The 20,674-nt window shown below is 41.0% G+C and overlaps 1 protein-coding gene across 2 annotated transcripts in view; it reads left to right on the top strand.

Moving 5' to 3' along the window:
- Positions 1-20,674, top strand: part of STAT6 (signal transducer and activator of transcription 6) — a 285,544-nt gene that overhangs the window by 189,014 nt on the left and 75,856 nt on the right. For both annotated transcript variants that reach the window (XM_077297711.1, XM_077297710.1), the window contains 5 exons: positions 4,562-4,645; positions 18,366-18,542; positions 19,247-19,395; positions 19,748-19,879; positions 19,980-20,174. In XM_077297711.1, the coding sequence (XP_077153826.1) occupies positions 4,562-4,645; positions 18,366-18,542; positions 19,247-19,395; positions 19,748-19,879; positions 19,980-20,174 (737 nt within the window). The remainder of the gene's footprint in view (positions 1-4,561; positions 4,646-18,365; positions 18,543-19,246; positions 19,396-19,747; positions 19,880-19,979; positions 20,175-20,674) is intronic.

The following is a 20,674-nucleotide window of genomic DNA, read 5'->3' as shown; positions in this document are numbered from 1 at the left end:
TCTAGTGGTAGTAACAATAATTTCTTTTAGTTTTATTACAAGTCTTAGGGTAAAGATGCATTCATACTAAAGTGAAGGAAGCAGGCAGGTTGTGATTTTTTTCATTGTCAACCTGCAATGTTAAAAAAACTGAAAAACTTGTGGAAAAGTGATTAGAAACAGATGGAAAAATACTTACCTTTCTTGTGGAGTGTGTCAATGACTTCCTAATGGACATCTGTCAAGTCAGTAGTCTTCCCCATGATTGTGGAGCCTACTGAAACAGACTAAGAGACCTTTGTAAACGCTTAGGAAGCCTGTGCAGGTGCTTTTTGTTAATTATTCTAATTTACTGAGAAAATTAATTTTGGGTTTTCATTTGCTGTAAGCCATAATCATCAACATTAACAGAAATAAACACTTATAATAGATCACTCTGTAATGAGTCTATATAATATGAGTTTCACTATTTGTATTGAAGAACGGAAATAAATTAACTTTTTGATGATATTCTAATTATGTGAGAAGCAATTTTCCATATTTGTAGCGATACATACTATATATATGCATGTATTACTTCTATATTCTAATTTAGTGAGAAGCACTTGTATATGTAATCGTATTGTACCATCAATATCGGCATTACTCAAGCAAGTGATGATGTAATTATTAATTTATTTTACTCACTTATATAATTAATTACAGAGCACGTTACAGACATTAACATTACTGTCCCAATTATGGCTCACAATTTAATTTACCTGTCAGTATGTCTTTGGAGTGTGGGCGGAAACCAGAGAACACCCATCCAAACACGGGACATATCACACAAGCAATATATATATGAATATACAAAGTAGTAGCAAAAAAGTAAGATTGTTTTATGGCATTAATAAAGAATAAGGCAAATCATTTTTTAGGTTCACACTTTTCGGGTGGCGTCTATAACATGTCATGATGCAAAAAGTCTCCCTTTTAGGATACGTTCACACAATGAGAATTTGGTGATTTTTTTATGTATCAGAATTTCTGTAGCATTTTTGCCCCATTTGGGTACATTAGGTTACTTCAGTTTTTTTCTTGTGTTTTAGCTCGCTTTTTACACGTGATTTTTTTTGTCTCTTGTTGATATGTCATGCTGTATTGTTTTTGATATTTCCTGGTATTTGGCTGTGGCAAAACCTTACTGATACAGTCATGTGTGGATTACATGCGGTTTAGTGAGTTTCTACATATTAAAAATGTACGGTATATGCACTTTTTAACTGCGGATTTTTCGAATTTAATACTAGTCTATGGGAAAAACCTGCTGATAAAACGCATTGTACGTACTCACAAGAAATTGACATGTTGCAGTTTTTCAACATGCACCGCAGGTCAAGTGGGCATGAGATTTCTGTAATCCTTATCCACTTTAAAGGAACTGTAAAACGCTGATTTTTTTGGCTCATCATGGGAAATTAACCATGGCAAGATATTTCTCCAGTCTCCCTGTATCTTGGGCTTATTGACCCTTTCAATGGAACTTAAAGGGAATCTGTCACCTCATTTTGCCGCTATAAACTGTGGGCACCGCCATTAGGGGCTTATCTACCACATTCTGTAATGCTGTAGATAAGCCCCTGATGTAACCTGAAAAATGAGAAAAACAAACAAGATTATACTCACCCATGGGTAGTCCCGGTTCAGTTTGTGGCTTCGATATTGCAAGACTTAGTAACTAAAATTCATACTAAATATCCATACTTAAAGGCACCAAAACTTAGAAAAACATTCTTGGACTATCCAAAAAATTGATTTAAATGTATAAATAACTCTCAAAAAAACTAAATAAGTAGCAAACAATCAATATACATAAATATATCCAAACGTTATTAGTTATAAATAATATACACAAAAAAATAAATAAAAATAAGTATATATATATATACACAGTGGGGGAAATAAGTATTTGATCCTTTGCTGATTTTGTAAATTTTCCCACTGACAAAGATATAAACGGTCTATAATTTTAAGGGTAGGTTAATTTTAACATTGAGAGATAGAATATCAAAAATAAAATCCAGAAAATCACATTGTATAAATTATATAAATTTATTTGCATTTTGCAGTGAGGAATAAGTAATTGATCCCTCTGGCAATCAAGACTTAATGCTTGGTGGCAAAACCCTTGTTGGAAGCACAGCAGACAGACATTTTTTGTAGTTAATGAGGTTTGCGCTCGTCAGGAGGAATTTTGGTCCACTCATCTTTGTAGATCATCTCTAAATCATTAAGGGTAAGTTCACACAGGGCGTTTTTGCTGCTATTTTTTTCTGCAGCAAATCCTGATCATCTTGGCAGGAAAGAAGCTGCCTCAAAAACGCAGGTTTAGGAGCATTTTTTGTACGTTTCTTTGTTGTGTATTTGGTGCGTTTTTTGGGGTGTTTTTTTTCTCTTTGTCCAGGCTAATGTCTTTGGATTTTCAGCAACAAAAACGCAGCAAATAATCATACCTGCGTGAATGGGTGAAAAAACGCAGCAAAAACGCTGAAAGAAGTGACATGCTATATGTAAAAAAAAACACAGCAAAACACAAAATACTGATCAAACAAAAAACCAATGTGCATGCATGAGATTTCTGAAATCTCATAGGCTTTGCTGGTACTGTAAAAAGCAGCTGAAAATTAGCATAAAAAAACGCAGCAAAAACGTCCTGTGTGAGCATACCCTAACACTTTGAGGCTGTCGCTTGGCAACTCGGAGCTTCAGCTCCCTCCATATGTTTTCTATGGGATTAAGGTCTGGAGGCTGGCTAGGCCACTCCATGACCATAATGTGCTTCTTTTTGAGCCACTCCTTTGTTGCCTTGGCTGTATGTTTTGGGTCATTGTCTTGCTGGAAGACCCAGCCACGACCCATTTTTAATGTCCTGGCGGAGGGAAGGAGGTTGTCACTCAGGATTTTACTTTACATGGCTCATCCATTCTTCCATTGATGTGGTGAAGTAGTCCTGTGCCCTTAGCAGAGAAACACCCCCAAAACATAATGTTTCCACCTCCATGCTTGACAGGGGGGATTGTGTTCTTGGGATCATAGGCAACATTTCTGTTCCTCCAAACACGGTGAGTTGAGTTAATGCAAAATACCTCAATTTTTGTCTCATCTGACCACAGCACCTTCTCCCAATCACTCACAGAATCACCCAGGTTTTCATTGGCAATCTTCAGATGGGCCTGCACATGTGCCTTCTTGAGCAGGGGGACCTTGCGGGCACTGCAGGATTTTAAACCTTATTGCGTAATGTGTTACCAATGGTTTTCTTGGTAACTGTAGTGCCAGCTGCCTTGAGATCATTATCAAGTTCCCCCCGTGTAGTTTTAGGCTGATCTCTCACCTTCTTCATGATAAAGGATACCCCACGAGGTGAGATTTAGCATGGTGCCCCAGATCGATGTCCATTGACAGTCATTTTGTATTTCTTCCATTTTCTTGCTATTGCACCAACAGTTGTCTCCTTCTCACTCTTCTTCTTATGTATGGTTTTGTAGCCCATTCCAGCTTTGTGGAGGTCTATGATCTTGTCCCTGACATCCTTATAAAGCTCTTTGGTCTTGCCCATGTTGTAGAGGTTAGAGTCTGACTGATTATTTGAGTCTGTGGACAGGAGTCTCTTATAAAGGTGACTATGTAAGACAGCTGTCTTTAATGTAGGTAACGAGTTGATTAGGAGCGTCAAACTGGTCTGTAGGAGCTAGAACTCTTAATGGTTGGTAGGAGATCAAATACTTATTTCTCTCTGCAAAATGCAAATAAATTTATATAATTTATACAATGTGATTTTCTGGATTTAATTTTTGATATTCTGTCTCTCTATGTTAAAATTAACCTACCCTTAAAATTATAGACTGTTCATGTCCTTGTCAGTGAGCAAACTTACAAAATCAGCAAGGGATCAAATACTTATTTCCCCCACTTCATATATACGCATATATAAAAACAACAAAAAAAGAAAAGACACCGTGGTCAATGTTAAGTCACACTATGGCAAATAATAACAAGTCAAGTCGTCAAGTCAGTTAATCAAAAGGTGAGGGTATAGGACTATACACACATATACCGTAACCAAAATGTAATCAAGGGACCTAAAACATGATTATAAGGATAGATAGCATGATTATTATTTTAAAAACTCTCAATTATGGACTCTTCAAATTAGGAGGGCTCTGAGCAGAATACAGCAATATCAAAGCATCATACTAAAGTAAATCTATAATAAATATTTGTAAAAGAAGCTCAGTTATGAAAAACCCCGCACAGCTTGAGCTCTCAGTAAAGTACACTAGAGGTACCCATACCAACCACAAGCTATCATAAATGGACCAAATAGCAAACTACACAGCCCAGTACCCTCGACTCACGTTTCGTGAATAGCTTCGTCAGGGGTTCAGGCATCTACAACACTCACCTGTGATAAATTGTCAACACCACATCCGCCATCAGTGACGGTTTCAGTAAGAAAAAATATTGGTAGTAGAGAGCCTCAGTGACACTATGAGCAGTAACTCTACGTTTTCTTACAAGACATTTGTTTTATATACAGACAATGGCTCAACATAACCCAATGGGAATTATACAGTCGTTCAAGACTATTTGTAAAGGAGAAATGGACATCGTTTTGAAACAGGTAAGTTACTCTTCCAAATAAGTGTAATTTATTGTGGAATCGATCAAGATGAGTTTCTGTAGGCGGTTGTTTTCATGGAATTGGATAATCATGAAATTATCATGAAAATATAATTCTAGTGATTGTGTATAATCTTATTGAGATATCACTATCGTATATAGTGGTACTCTGCAGTGCTGGAGAAAACATAAGTTGGAGTCCTAATACAGATACAAGATAAAACATAAGTCACAGTAGGAAAGAACTGGTGTGACGTGATCTCTGAGTTTAAAATAGCAGTCAGATTGGGGTTGTGCTGTAACTGAAGAGATGGTCTAAGGCTGACATTACACAAGACAAGTCTTTGGCTTAGGCTAAGTTCACATTTGCATCGGGCAGAGGTGCGGGGGCTTCGTACTTCCTCCATTAAGCCCCACCCACTGCCACACCTCTTCCATTCAGCTCCACCTACATCTGCATGCGTACTGCGTACCTATCTTTAACATTGGGTATGCAGGTCATGCGGATGTATGCAGATGTGTCCGCATGCATCATTTCGACTCTGTGCCGACCGCAACAAAACGCAACATGTTGCGTTTGACGCAGTTCGGCGCAGTATCAAAATGACGTATGAAGACGCATCCACATACATCCGCATGACCTGCGTACCCAATGTTAAAGATAGGTACGCAGGACGCATGCAGAAGTAGGTGGAGCTGAATGGAAGAGGTATGGCAGTGGGAGAGGCTTAACAGAGGAAGTACGAGGAACTGCACAGCCCTCCGCAGCTCTGCCCAACGCAAATGTGAGCCTGGCCTTAGTGTGCATGTGTCTTCAGGAGGAAGAATGGAGTGAAAACTGCTGCCAGTCAGTTAAATCCAACATTACCAATCCCTATCCCCCCAGTAGATGCTATTGGCAAAGTTCCAGGATGTCCCCAAACCCATTGGATAGTGGGCAGTTCCAGCTTAAAACATCTGGTTTGTGCTTTTGTACATCTAGATACAGGAAAAATATATCTTTGTACCATGTTAGCCAGTAGATTAAAAAAAATTGAGAGTCCTCAGTGGTCGATATACGTGAAGAGTCACCTATTAGAACACAACAGAACACAGAAAAGTGCAGTAAATAAGACAATACATGAAGCTCTGAATGTGCAACAGTTGTCATAAGTTTGTACTCCCAGGCTCTTATGTCTGTCTAAGATATTAAGTTGCCTTTTAATACCAGCAATTTCATGTTCATGATGCAGTGAGCACAGCTACAAAAATGTTTGTGGGATCTAAGGACTAATGTTTCTCCTTGAGTAAAGTGACATGCCTAACAAGGCATGCCAATGTGAAGAGGCAATCTTATAAGTCACTATCTACCCTTTGAAAAGCCTTGTAATATGACTTATAATCGCCAAGCCAGAATCTCAGTTTGCAGAATGGTATTTCAGGGTATTGCCCCTCGTCAGTGCAATGTATGAGATCGGATTTGGCTGTTCGAGAGGCTTCTTATTGAGATCTCCTTGTGGAGGGAGATGCCTAGCTTGGCATGCCAATGTGAGGAGGGTTATACACCTTGCAATACTGCACTGGGAAATTAATTATGCAAATTTCCTCTTCAGAGAGGAAGAGGACTTGAACTCTATTGCCACATGATAGTTCTGCTTCACAGCAGTTGTCTCATTACTGCATTATTCTACATCCTGTTGTGTATACATATGTGACTTCAGATTTTGTGTGATAATAATTTTTTATTTTTGCATCTTATTTTTACAATTCAGAGGGGACATGTGCAGAAAATATCAGACATTACAGAGTTCTATAGGCCTGATGAAGAAGCCTGAGTAGTCTTGAAAGCTTGCTATTTATTGCCATCTTTTCAGTTAGTTATTAAAAGGTATCAACCACTGAGGACTCTCAAGTCTTACATTTTCTATATAGATCTAAAGTTTTTGGCCTCTTTAACATTTATTGTCCATCTGAAAAGATACTTTTAGGTGGAATTTTAAGGTTTAAAGTGCAAAAAGACAGATAAATCATGATACAGAAGTACAAAGGAGGTGTGTATGCATTCTGTAAACCTGGATCATATATCCTAAAAGTAATGTCCTCTGGTGCCTTTGGGAACCCAAACCTGGCAAAGTTGATAAAGTTAGACATTTCTTTTGTGATAGTTTTGCACTTTATAATGGGCGTAGGTAGGTGGAGGTCTGCTTGCCAAAAGATACTCTGGTCATTAAAGCTTGTAAGCTTAAAGGAGTTTTCCAGTTTAATGAAAACATTGCATCAGTAATTACAGAATTACAAAAAAGGGCTCGCACACCATTAGTATAAAATAAATGTACAATACGCACACGCTTTGGCTAGTATACAAACATATATACATACATTTTAAAGAAGGAAAGTGAAGGAGCTTGATCACGCTAGTTCAAATGCAGGAAACAGGATCGGACCGAAGGCTGCGTCAGCACACTGCAATTACAGAATACATGAATACTGCAATTACTGTGCACATAAAAAAGTTAGGTACTTAATTATAAATTTTTGATCATAAAAAAGTCACCCAAACATGACAAAGCGCACCTTAACTTTGGCTGGTTCATAACTCTAACGACTAACTCTAATGACTTGCCTCTCAGTGTGCCCAAATAGACCTCACGTGAACTGGAGAAGAGATAAGACCCAGGCTTAGCCTTTAAATAAAACCTTTCATGAGTTCTGTTTGGACAAGTTGAGAGGAGAGGTTTTAGAGATAGGGACCATCCAAACTTAAGGTACACCTTGTGGTTGGATGTCTATTTCATTTCTTGAGAAAGCCATCCGGAGATGAAGGTGGAGGAGGAGGAAAAAGAGGCTGATACAGACTTTTTGCTGCATGTTCTCCTGAAACAATAGTTATACCTTAACCCCTTAACGACCGCCGATATGCCTTTTAATGGCGACATTTATGGGTACTTATTTCTCAGCGCTGTAAAATCTCTGGGGTCCAGGCTACCAACCCGAGAACACGATTCGGGTTGGTTTTTACCGTCCCCGGTGTTGTGATCGCTGTTTTTCACCGAATAACGGCAACGGCAAAAAAAGTCAGATTTCCTATTTATTTCTCTCTCCTCTGATATGATCTAGCATAACAGAGGAGAGAGAAATGGGGTTCCTTGAGCACCTCCTGTACCTCCAACTCCATCCCACGGCCCTCCAAGTCATCTTCCCAGAAGAAAATGGCGGGCACATGCACAGGTAGTGGGTGAGGAGTACCCCAATCATTCGCTCCTGCTGTCACTGTTATTAGCAGGAGCGGATGATCCCAAATAGCCACTTGCTGCTGTCATCGTTCTGACTTTAATTAAACTCTCATCATTCTCTTCTGCTTGAGCCGATCGCCGGTAGAGCAGAGGAGAATGATGAGAGTCATCTTCAGAACTCGCCGCCAGGGACCAGCGCTTACTAGTGCTTCTTCCCCGCTGCCGATGCGTGTCACACGGATAACATCAATGTGTGTTCTCCGTGTGCACGTGTGCGGGACAGTTTGTTGCCCGTGCTGACGGCAATAAATTGACATGTCTACATGTGGGGCACATGGACACACAAAACACACTGGCGTGCATAGACCCATTCATTTGAATGGGTCTACGTGTGTCAGAGTCTCCGGTTCGTGTGAAAACTCACCACACATACGGTAGACACAGATGTGTGAAAGAGGCCTTACTCTGACAAGAAATCATAGCCTTTACAATGCCTACACACCATGGCCCTAAACCACACTTCCTTTACTCATCAGGGAGGTTTTTGATGTTAGTTATCAAAGTTGAGGTTTTAATGCCTTTCATCTGATTAAATTGATATGCTGCCAAAAACTATATCTACAATACATCATACAGTTCTAACCTAATCTCCTCAAGTCAGATAAGCTCTCTTCTATTCAGGGTTTCCAAATTATTACTTTTTTTTATCTAGGCAGCCAAAACACAATTTATGGATATCCCTGAATTTTCACAGACATAAACGTTGCTCCTTTTAAAAACCACATCTCCATGTTACAACCTCAATATTATACCAGAGTCCTATATAATACCCTGAATTAATGTAAGCACTTCCAGACCAGAGGAAAGAAGAATAATATCGGATTTAAACTGAATCACTGCTTCCAGTTAGTAATACACCAGTGGAGTATCAAAACTATTTTTTTTTACTTTACGGATAAAAAATGTAAAAATGTTTTACATAAATGTTAAAAAACTGCGCTAAAATCAGCAGATTATACTCATGACATATTGTTAGGCATTTCTTTAAAAAGAACACGAGTCATATATATATTAATGTTAATAGTATACAATGCATCAACAATAAAATTGGAATGCATTTCCAAACTAGGTTTAATAAAATCAATAATTTTGAACATATTTCTGATACACTTTCATATTAAGTTATGACAAGTATACTTTTAAGTGGCATGGTCATTTCTTCAATGTGTCCTTTGAGCCGCTATTTAGCTCAACAATGCCAGTCTGCAAGTTACACGTGGTTCTGTCAGCATTGCCTAAATGTGCTACCGTGCAACGTCTTTGGTCTCTCATTGAGTCCATCTGGGTTTTCACAAAAATAAAGGTTTACTGGACTGGACTTACCGCATGTGTTTAGGGCAATGCCAATTCATTTCCCATGAATTTTCCTACATCTAGGTTGTCATTGGTTGGTAATAATAAAGGGACTAGGAGCTGCCAGCAATGGATCTTGATTTTGCCCAAGTGTATTCAGTGTAGGGTAGGAATTTCGGGGCCCATACTGGCACCTTTAGAGTCCACCTAGGCACCACCCCAGCCCCGCCTCCACCCCTTGAACCATCCACAGTCCTACCGCCCTCTCTTCGAAAAACTCCACTTCTTCACCAATCACACATTTACAGTTCCCATCACCACATACATAGCCAGCAGCTTTTGTTTTAGCCAGAAGATTTTTTTTATCCACCACCATGACAAGGTAGACTCTTTTGGCCGGGCTCTACTCTACTGTAACTTACTAAACATTTGTTAAAATATCCAATACAATTTAGGTATATTTTTATTTATTTTTCAATTTTTAAAATGACCGATAATATCACAAACAAGGAACAAGTACTGCCACAGCATGACCAGACCACATATTACCTCCATATACTGATAAAAAATAACACAAGGAATAAAAATCACCACACCATGACCAGACTACGTATTAACAAGAAACATACTGTAGTGACTGAATAATACTACATACAAGAAACAAATACCGCCACACCATGCCCAGATCACATATTACCACAACATAATGACCAAATACTACAATACTGATCATTAATAAAAAACACAATTTTAATATAAACATAAGTGCCATTATACACAGGAGAGCTGTACTTCGTATACAGTGTCCATGTACAGGTAATACAGTGATCATCAGTGACATTATTGACAGAAGCTCTGTATATAGTATACAGTGTATAGTGTCAATGTGCAGGTAACACACTGACTCAACAATGACATCTCTAGTTGAAGTCCTTCATCTTCGCTTTTCATCTTCATCCAGCGTACACCGCCATCACTTTTTCCAGCCAGGACTTGTCTCTGCAGAAAATAACACAGTTATTGAGAGCACATTTCCCAATTTTTCCCCAACCTCTACACTATGCCAGATGAAGAAAAAAGCAACCGTGTTGCCCTGCACAGTAACAGGACCTCTCCTCCCCCACACTGAAAAAAGTATCCTCAAAATAATATCCTTTAATTAGCCCCTGCAGTCATAATGTCCCACATTATGGAACCCACGTGTCCTCCCATTCTGGACCCCACGTGCGTGTCCTCCAATTCTGTCTCATATCTCTCCATACTTCCCTCATGTCTCTCCATATTGCCTCATAGTTATCCATAATAGTATAATGTACCCCATAGTCATTTATAGCAATATAATGCATTCCCATAGCAGTATAATGCATCCCATAGTAGTATAATGCACCCCCATAGCAGTATAATGCACCCCCATAGTGGTATAATTCAGCCACATACTATAATGCACCCCCATAGCAGTATAATGTACCCCATAGTAGTATAATGTACCCCCATAGCAGTATAATACACCCCAAAAGTGTAATACACCCCCATAGGAGTTTAATGCACCCCCATAGTATAGTGCAACCCCATACCAGTATAATGCACCCCTTTCCCTCCCCCATAGTAGTATAATGCACCCCCAATATGGTATAATATGCCCCATACAGCGCCTTGACAAAAAAAGAAAATTTTCCTTACCTGGCCAAGCGCCAGCAGTGTCCTGCTCTCCGAATGAGCTGAGGCGCGACATGCACGCTGACGTCAGCTGTCGGCTTGTGATTGGCTGGTAGCTGTTAACTGTTGTTGTGAAGGAAGGAATCTCCTACACAGCAACAGATTTTAACTGATCTTGCGTCGGAGGATGCGCGATCGGTTACTGAAGCAGTTGGATCCTGCCGCTGGGGTCCGGTGAGCAGAACAGATGGGGCCCAATGCGAGCCCCCTCTGCTCATCGGCCCCATACGTCAGTGAGGGCAGTAATGCCCTGATGGTGGCCCTGATTCAGTGTGGAAGAACATTCCTCAGACAGCCATTACAGGGGTTTTCCCATGAACAAAAGTTGATTTTAACCAAAAGATCTTGGATTAATAATAACTTTAGATATGTTTAAATAAAATGTTCCTGTGCTGAGATAATCTAATAAATGTGACCCTGCTGTGTACTCTGTAATGACTGTCTGACCATGCAGACACAGCTATTACTATAACTGGTACCGAAGCTTGTACGAAAAAAAACAAGCCCTCATGCAGCTATGCAGCTTTAGTGACTGAACGGAGCCTATGTTGCCCAGAACTTCTACTTCAGAAATATCCTCCATCACCACCATTGCTCGTAGAATGAATACAGCAGAGCCTGATGACAGAAATAGACGTCGCAGGAGCAGGTTCTAGTGGAAATGTGACAGTACCTTCATTTACAAAGAGGCATCTGGACCCTTAGGACCAGGTTTACTCGGGACAAGAAAATGAAACTTCCTAATCAGCTTTTTGGCATTGATATTACTCACAGGAACCCAGGATCTATCTTCTAGGCCATAAACCTTCCACTGTACCAGATATTGCACACACTCAAAACAAACGTCAATCAAAGATTCTCTGCATCTCATATTTAAAATCACATGACTATTCCCGCCCATCGGAGCGCACCACGGTCATGTGACAGGGCGCCGATGGGCGGGATTAATAACTTGCTTGTGGTAAGCGCAATTTAAATACCTGTCAGAGATGTATCGGGATGGATTGGCTTGACAACTGGAGATCTGCAGAAGACCCTTATGCTTGTCATTGCTGATTTGCTATGGATGCCGTTGTTCATAGCAGATGATGATTTTTGCTACACATAGCAGGAGACTATTGAAGCCAGTAAAAAGTAGAAAACATTTTTTAAAAAATATTTGAAAAAATCTAAAAGTTCAAATCACCCTCCTTTTGCCCCATTCAAAATAAAACAATAAAAAATACACATATTTGGTATCGCTGCATTCAGAAACTCCTGACCTATACAAAGAGATGTACAAAGAATTTGATCAGTAAACTGCGCAATGAGAAAAAAAATCAAAACTCCAGAATTACGTGTTTTTGTCACTGTTGCATTGTAATAAAATGCAAATACAGGCTATCAAAACATTGTATCATTATCATAAGTATCATTGTATCAATAAAAACATCAGGTCGGCGCCCAAACAATAAGCCCTCATCCAGCCCCAGGTCCCGAAAAATGTAGATGCTACGGGTCTTGGAAAATGGCACCTTTTTTCTTTTTTTTTTTACATACCGTATATACTCGTGTATAAGTCGACAAGAGTATAATCCGAGGCACCTAATTTTGCCACGAAAAACTTGGAAAACGTATTGACTCGAGTATAAGCCAGGTAAACATTGTCCCCTCATCCCTATCTTGGTATGCATGGCTCCCCATCCCTGTCCTTGTATTCATGACTTCCCATCCCCATCCTTGTATGCATAGCTCCCCATCCCCATCCTTGTATGCATAGCTCCCCGTCCCCATCCTTATATGCATGGCTCCCGGTCCCCGTCCTTGTATGCATGGCTTCCCGTTTCCATCCTTGTATGCATGGCTCCCCATCCCCGTCCTTATATGCATGGTTCCCCATCCCTGTCTGCATGGCTCCTTATCCCCTATTCTTGTATGCATGACTCCCCATCCCTGTCCTTGTATGTATGGTTCCTATATAAAAAAAATACATCCTACCTTCCCTGTGCGCCCTCGCTGCATCTCGTTCCGGTGCCAGCAGCTCTTCCGGGTGAGCGATCATGTGTGCCCACTCATTAAGGTATTGAATATTCACTCTACGCTTATGAAGGTGGAGAGAGGTGAATATTCATTACCTTAATGAGCAGGGACACATGCTCATTCGACTGGAAGAGCTGCTGCCACCAGAACGAGATGCAGCGAGGGCGCACAAGGAAGGTAAATAGGATGTATGATGGAAGCCGGCAGCTGCCTGCTGTAACTGGGTGCGCTATCAGAGAAATGAATATTCACTGCCAGCACAGTGTATATTTATTTCTCTTTAGCAGTGGACACAAGCTTTAGCCGCAGCCGCCAGCTCCTGCATCTGTGACCCGCTGCTCTGCTGCTCCACCTTCCCCGCCGTCTTTCTGGGACGTTGACTAATGTATAAGCCGAGGGGAGGCATTTTTAGCACAAAAAAATATGCTGAAAAACTCGGCTTCTACAAGAGTGTATCCGGTACTTTGGAATTTTGTTTTCACAACATAAGTAAAAAATAACCTGTTTGGTATTTGCAAACTTATAATGACCTGGAGAATCATAATCAAAGGTCAGTTTTAGCATTTACATAAACATGATAAAAAAAACCAAAAAAGTGGAATTGCACATTTTTGCAATTTCACCGCACTTGGAATTTTTTTCCCCGTTTTCCAGTACACTATATGGTACCATCAATGGTGCTATTCAAAAGTAAAATTCGTCCTGTGAAAAATAAGACCCTGGAAAAAAGGGGAGCAAAAAACAGAAATGCAAAAATGGAATATCCCAAGGTCGTTAAGAGGGTTATTTATCCACAGATATTTCAACTTCTGGAGTATCCATCACCCTGCTGAAAATTATATCCAGAATACCATGTAAACGCACATGTGATTACCGAATAACTTATTGCAGGTTTGAGAGTTAGGCAACCCAGACAGAGGGACGCAATGACAGTTTACTGAACCTGTCAACCACAACCCAGATAACAGTGCTCCATTATGAGGGTGAGAGGTCAATAATACAGTCCATGGAAAGATCCATCCAAAGACAACTAGAGGCAGGTAGGGGCTCGATAATAGCCCCTACCCAGAGGGACAGGTTCAGGGCTTCCAGGCTTGGGCATAAGTTTCAGAAGTGAGCACATATTCTCTACAGTGTTTAGCTATTGTTGACCATTAAAATATCCTGGTTACTATTGTCGTAGAAACCCTTTTCCTGGGAGAGGTAATTTGTTGTGAGACACAATGGATCTCTAGATCGGCTAATGTTGGTATAATTATTAGTGATACATCGGAGACCAGCACACACACACAGCCATTATCTGTCAGTGTATAAGTCTTGACTGGTCTCCGATCCCAAGCCACAAGTATTTTATTACACCAACAGGAAGAAAAGGGGGATGGTGTAACGGAGTACCACCCCCGCCCTGATTTCATAGACCATACTTCATTAACAATTCCTACCCTGCTTCTGGTGGGGGGGCATTGTGTTCCTTTGTTGCTCTCTGCAGGGGGCTTCTCAGACTGGCTGGGACTGGACATCTGGAGCCTCTTTTGTACTTTCAGCTCCAGGTAAGTCTACGTTCACATTAGCGTTCGGCGCCACAGCGTCGGGCGCCGCAGCGTCGCCGCATGCGTCATGCGCCCCTATATTTAACATGGGGGCGCATGGACATGCGTTGTGCTGCGTTTTGCGACGCATGCGTTTTTTTGGCCGCAAGCGTTGGGCGCAGAGAACGCAGCAAGTTGCATTTTTTTTGCGTCCAACTTTCGGCGAAAAAGGACGCATGCGTCGCAAAACGCAGCGTTTTAGCGTGCGTTTTGTTGCGTTTTTGTTTGCGTTGTGCGTTGTGTCACCAACGCAGCAGCGCACAACGCAAATGTGAACGTAGCATAAGAAATGTTTGAGGGTGGGTGTGAGCCCTTCCACCCATCCAAGGGGCTGATCCCTAGAAGGTGGAACAATAAGGAGCTAGGATCTGCTGCTGCGGCCAGATCCTGGTGCCTGTCTATGAACTAGCGTTTTGTTTTCCCTGGAGTCGGATTATCGGGTGTCGCCCTGGATTTGTTATTTTGTTGCGGCCTTATTGTAAATTGAAGAACCTGATCACTGTTTGCCAGAATATTCTCTCAGTTGCAATAAAGGTCTCTTGGATTATTCATCGGTCTGCTGTCCCTGCTTGCTCTGTCGCATACCCCGTCATAGATGGCTAAGTACGTTCCCTAAACAATATGTAACTTTAGCGACAAAGGACCATAAATCATGGGTTCTGGTAGCTTACCCCTAGAACAAGCTAGGAACTAGTTAAAATCAGATCTCAATGTCGCAACACTTTGAAACAAAGCCTGCCAACACCATGTCTCATCGCTCTTATGAATGAAACATATAAAACTAGTACAAATACTAAGTTATTAAAGATATATATACTGTATATATAAATTGTTCAAATGATAATCAAAGCAAGAAATAAAATACTAACCATAAAACTAGTCAGATGGTATTGTTACTACCAGAGTGACTGCAAGCACAAAATCATGAGACTCAGGAAGAATACTTGGGCAAAATTTGTGAGGAACAACTAGTTTTTGGACAGGAGTGGATTCAGGGGCTTGCTCTTGAGATCTAAGGATCTTTTCTACAAGATCTAAGGAAACAGATGACACAACTACACCATCAGCTTGAATAGGAACTGGTCCAGAGTCCTTAGACTCAGAAGTACAGAAACTTCAGGAGAGTGCATGAGGTTTTATGTTCTTAGTACCAGATTTGAATGTTTCAACAAATCCAAATCTTGAAAAGAACAAAGCCCATCTTGCTTGCCTAAGGTTGAACCTATTAGCTGATTGCAAATAAATCAGATTTTTGTTGTCCGTGTTAACAGTGACTTTATGTTTGGCACTCTTAATGAAGTGCGCCATTCCTTGAAGGTCCATTTAATTGCCAACAATTCATGATTACCGATGTAATAATACCTCTCAGCAGATGAAAATTTTTGTGAAAAGAAGGTGCATGGATGAAGTTGAGTGAGAAACGGAGTACATAGTAATAGCACCACTCCAACTCCAACCTCAGAAGCGTCACCCTAAACAATAAAAGAATGCTCTAAATCAGGCTTAGCTAATATTAGGTGAGATGTAAAACGTTCTTTTAACTCTGTGAAAGCATGGATTGCCTCAGGTTTTCAATTAACCACTTCTGCCCTGTTCTTAGTCAAGTCAGCAAGTGGTTTTGCAAAAATTTAAATAAATGTAAATAGTTTGCAAGAGATTCATAGTGAGCTAGTGTATTAAATGCCATCTTCCACTCATCTCCTTTTATTTGGATCAGGATACACACACCCCTAAGATCAAATTTGGTGAACCAACAGGCTCCCAACAGCTGGTTGTAGAGGTCAGAGATGAGTGGTAGAGGATACTGATTCTTTACGGTAATTGTGTTAAGGTCCCGATAGTCAATACATGCTCTGAGATCACCATCTTTTTTAGCAAAAGAAACTTGCCCTTACTGGTAAGGCTGGTTTCACATTTGCGTTTTTTGCCGCTGCGTTTTAGCGCAAAAAAACGCATGCGTTTTTTTTCCTATATCTAACATTAAAAACGCATGCGGTTTTTTTGAATGCGTTTGACGACGCATGCGTCGTTTCTATGCTTGCGTTTTGTTGCAGAAATGCATCAATTAATAAACTCGTGCACTGCCCAAATAATAGCGGTGCTCAGGTAGGTTCCAACACCATAACCATATATAACAAAACCTGGCACTCAACTTTTTATCTGGAAATATATTTTATTATCAGCAACAAAACGTTTCGGTGCCAAACTGGACCTTCCTCAGTTACGTGCTATGCAGAGGATTTGAAAGAGATGTGCCCGTGTAGGCAGATGATAGATAGTTTCCATGGAGATGCAGAGTACTAGTCTGTGTACAGCTGTCTGGGCAAAGCCCGTGCAGGGATGGCGTGACCGACGCGGTGTCCACCAGATAAAAAGTTGAGTGCCAGGTTTTGTTATATATTGTTGCAGAAATGCAACATGTAGTAATTTCTAGAGGCGTTTTTTTGCCGCCAAAAAACGCATGCGTTTTTTTGCGGCAAAAAAACGTATTGCTGTCTATGTAAACGCATGCGTTTTTAAGCACATGCATTTGGTTGCATTTTAAACGCATGCGTTTCAATAGAAAATAACAAGAATACACATTGATAAGCCACCCCCCACCATCAAGGTGATAAAGGGATCCAAACCCTAACCCTAACCCTAGGGATCCTAACCCTAACCCTAGGGATCCTAACCCTAACCCTAACCCTAGGGATCCTAACCCTAACCGTAACCCTAACCCTAACCCTAACCCCAACCCTAGCTATTTCTATTTATAGTGGGTTTTCTAGATGATTTTGATGATTGGCAGCTGTCACACACTTCTCAGCAAGCGTTTCAAAAATGCTAACGCAGGAAAAAACGCATGTAAACGCGTCAAAACGCCGTGTTTTTTTTACCGCATGAGAAAATGCATGCGTCTAAAAAATGCAGCGTTTGCACGCGTTTACATGCGTTTTTTTCACCACCTGAGTTTGCGTTTTAAATGCTGCGTTTTTAAACGCAAATGTGAAACTAGCCTAACATGGACTGTCTGAATGCTTTTGCATACTGTCTACTATATAATCTTTTGAAGAAAGAAAAAAAGGAGTGATCTCACCCTACTAAATTATTGTATGCCTGTTTCCATCTTGCAGAGTACTGTATCCAAAAAGCTGCTGACCAGCAGAGAAATCCACCAAAATGAATGAAATAGGAAGGCACCTCTGAATAAAATCTTCAAACTTTACTTTATATCAGAAAGCTTTTAAAGGGAAAAAAACACACATGTGCATCAAATTAGCAGTTATGCAAAACATCAAACATGGGAAAGCTGTATGCATATGAACAAAAAAATATATAAAACATGGGCTCCACAGTAAGGGTAAAAGTACGCAAGACTTAAGTGGACGTGCAGTGTCAGGACAGGAGTGTATTCCTGTCTGCGTTCATTCAACTGCCTATCCAAACGGATTCCCAGAGACATGGCCGTTTCAAGAGAGTCTGGAGAAGGGAACTGAACTAACAACTGCTTGTTTCAGAGTGAAATTGATGGGGAAGAGAAAAGTAATTCCTCTGTGAGTCAGTAGCCCAGTGTACCATCCAGAACTTCTAGTTCTGACGTCTCCTCCATCACTAGTGCCGTACGAGTAATAATTACAGCAGTGCTTGGTGACAGAATTGGACATCACAGGAGCAGGTCCTGGTGGACATGTGACAGTTGGGATGGGAAGCGAACATGTTGAGCACACCCCTTTTGTACAACTTTAACTTATTTAAAAATCTTTTCTGGGGCTTCAAAATCTCAATAATCTTTTATTTCTAAGGGCTTATTAAACAGGTCACATTCAAATGGTCTTTTTCTCATCTCTAGTATCCACGTTTGAATATGGCCTTTCAATCAAGACAGGAGGAAGTGATGTTTCATTTCAGGAGTGCGAAAATGGAACACAAACTAAAGCAAACCTCCGTGGCGCAACAAAGACTGAAGATCGCCATAGGAAATGTGCATATTCCTGCCCAAGCAAAGGATTTACCCAGTTTTCAGAAGGTAATTTAAGAGCTACAGAATAATTAATTGCTTCTCTTAAAGGGAACCTGTCACCCCTAAAATCGAAGGTGAGCTAAGCCCATCGGCATCAGGGGCTTATCTACAGCATTCTGTAATGCTGTAGATAAGCCCCCGATGTATCCTGAAAGATGAGAAAAAGAGGTTAGATTATACTCACCTGGGTGGGCGGTCCGATCCGATGGGCGTCGCGGTCCGGCGCCTCCCGTCTTCATAGGATGACGACCTCTTCTTGTCTTTACGCTGCGGCTCTGGTGCAGGTGTACTTTGTCTGCCCTGTTGAGGGCAGAGCAAAGTATTGCAGTGCGCAGGCGCCGGGCCTCTCTGACCTTTCCCGGCGCTTGTGCACTGCAGTACTTTGCTCTGCCCTCAACAGAGCAGACAAACTACGCCTGCGCCAGAGCCGCAGCATGAAGACAAGAAGAGGACATCATTGTAAGAAGATGGGAGGCCCCTGACCAGACTGCGACGCCCATCGGACCGGACCGTAGTGGGACCGCCCCTGGGTGAGTATAATCTAACCTCTTTTTCTCATCTTTCAGGATACATCGGGGGCTTATCTACAGAATTAGAGAATGCTGTAGATAAGCCCCTGATGCCGGTGGGCTTAGCTCACCTTCGATTTTGGGGGTGACAGGTTCCCTTTAAAGCCCATTTAGTAATGATATTTACACTATTAATTGCAGAATTGGATTTTCCTCACAGAAGAATCATTAACTCACTTGTCAACTCTTCAAGAGCAAACAGTTAAAAGAATTAATATCTGGAAGAGGCAACAACAAATGGCCGGCAATGGAGCTCCCTTTGATGAGAGTTTGCATTTATTACAAGACAGGTAATTTCATGAATTGGCAACTCGGCTAGCTTCCTTTTTTAGCTGTATTTTTTAAAATTCTGATAGCATGGAGAAGAGTCACCAACAAGCTAATATAAACACGAAAACCAAGATATGTGTTTAGCAACAGATTTTGGAGGCATGTTTCCTTGGTGCTTGGCAGCTGCTTATCTCCCATGCCAAGAAGGAGAGCCTGATATTTCAGTGATTGTCTAAAAATTTGACCAAAGTATTACTGGGGTTTCCATGTATGTAAGGACTGGGTGAGTGCTCCATTTCTTTACCTCTCGTTTGAAAACCTAGAATAAGTTCATATTAAATGTACTTTAATTTTCTGTTTGTCTCTTTCCAGGGTGGAGTTCATATTTGGCATATACAATGAGCTTTATTGCATGTTACGAGAACTCAAGGAACTCGAACAGAGATTGGTGCCCCTTGAAATTTTCAATCAAATAAATGCTGGTATTGGTGCACTTATTAAAAGGTAAAACCAGATTCTCATTACACCAATCCGCTTTATCATCAATCATAAGTTTTTAGTGAATTTGGTGTTGACCAGTGTGCTGTCCTCATCATTCCCTTAGTTCATTTCTGGTTGACAAGCAACCTCCTCAAGTCCTAAAGACACAAACTAAGTTTCAAGCCAGTGTCAACTTTATGCTCGGCTCCAGAATCCTTACCGGTGTCAACAAAATGCCTATGATAAGAGCATCTATTATCACCGAGAAAAGAGCACAAGAACTGTTTGGAGCTTCTGCTAGTACATGTGATACTGCAAAGTAAGTGCAAAAATAGAAGCAGTTGTAAGTTGCATTGTAAGGTGCGCATCCTGGGCGAGGCGCTGCTGTGTCCCCACATCCTGGCATCCCCTTGTGCTGTGGGTGTACTGTATAAAACTCATGTTTCGGCCGCAGGCCGCCGGTGTCTCCACGATTCCGGATCCAGAAACAGTCGCACATTCAACAGGGGACACTATGTTCTTCTCAGTTTAACTTTACTGAGCAGCCCAAGTTCAATTGTTGATACAGCACAATATGTTGTCGTAGTTATGGTTCCTTCAGTCTGAGCTATCCCTTTCCTCCCTGGCATCTCTAACCCCTGGCATCCAGCTTTGCAGGTCGCACAAGTTCTGTCCCAACTGCCTTAAGTGATTTCCTATCCGTCTTTCCTTTGTGGAAAGAGATTAAGGCAAGCTTCTCCATGCCTAATTCGGGCCGTAGTCCTTGGTTGTCCTGGGAAAATCTGTTGAAGTTTGTTGCAGCTGTTCTCATACTGCCCA

This window comes from Ranitomeya variabilis, chromosome 3 (assembly GCF_051348905.1).
Source record: "Ranitomeya variabilis isolate aRanVar5 chromosome 3, aRanVar5.hap1, whole genome shotgun sequence".
Classification (NCBI taxonomy): Eukaryota; Metazoa; Chordata; class Amphibia; order Anura; family Dendrobatidae; genus Ranitomeya; species Ranitomeya variabilis.
Note: the sequence above shows the minus strand (reverse complement) of the source record. Positions and strands in the feature narration are given on the sequence as shown.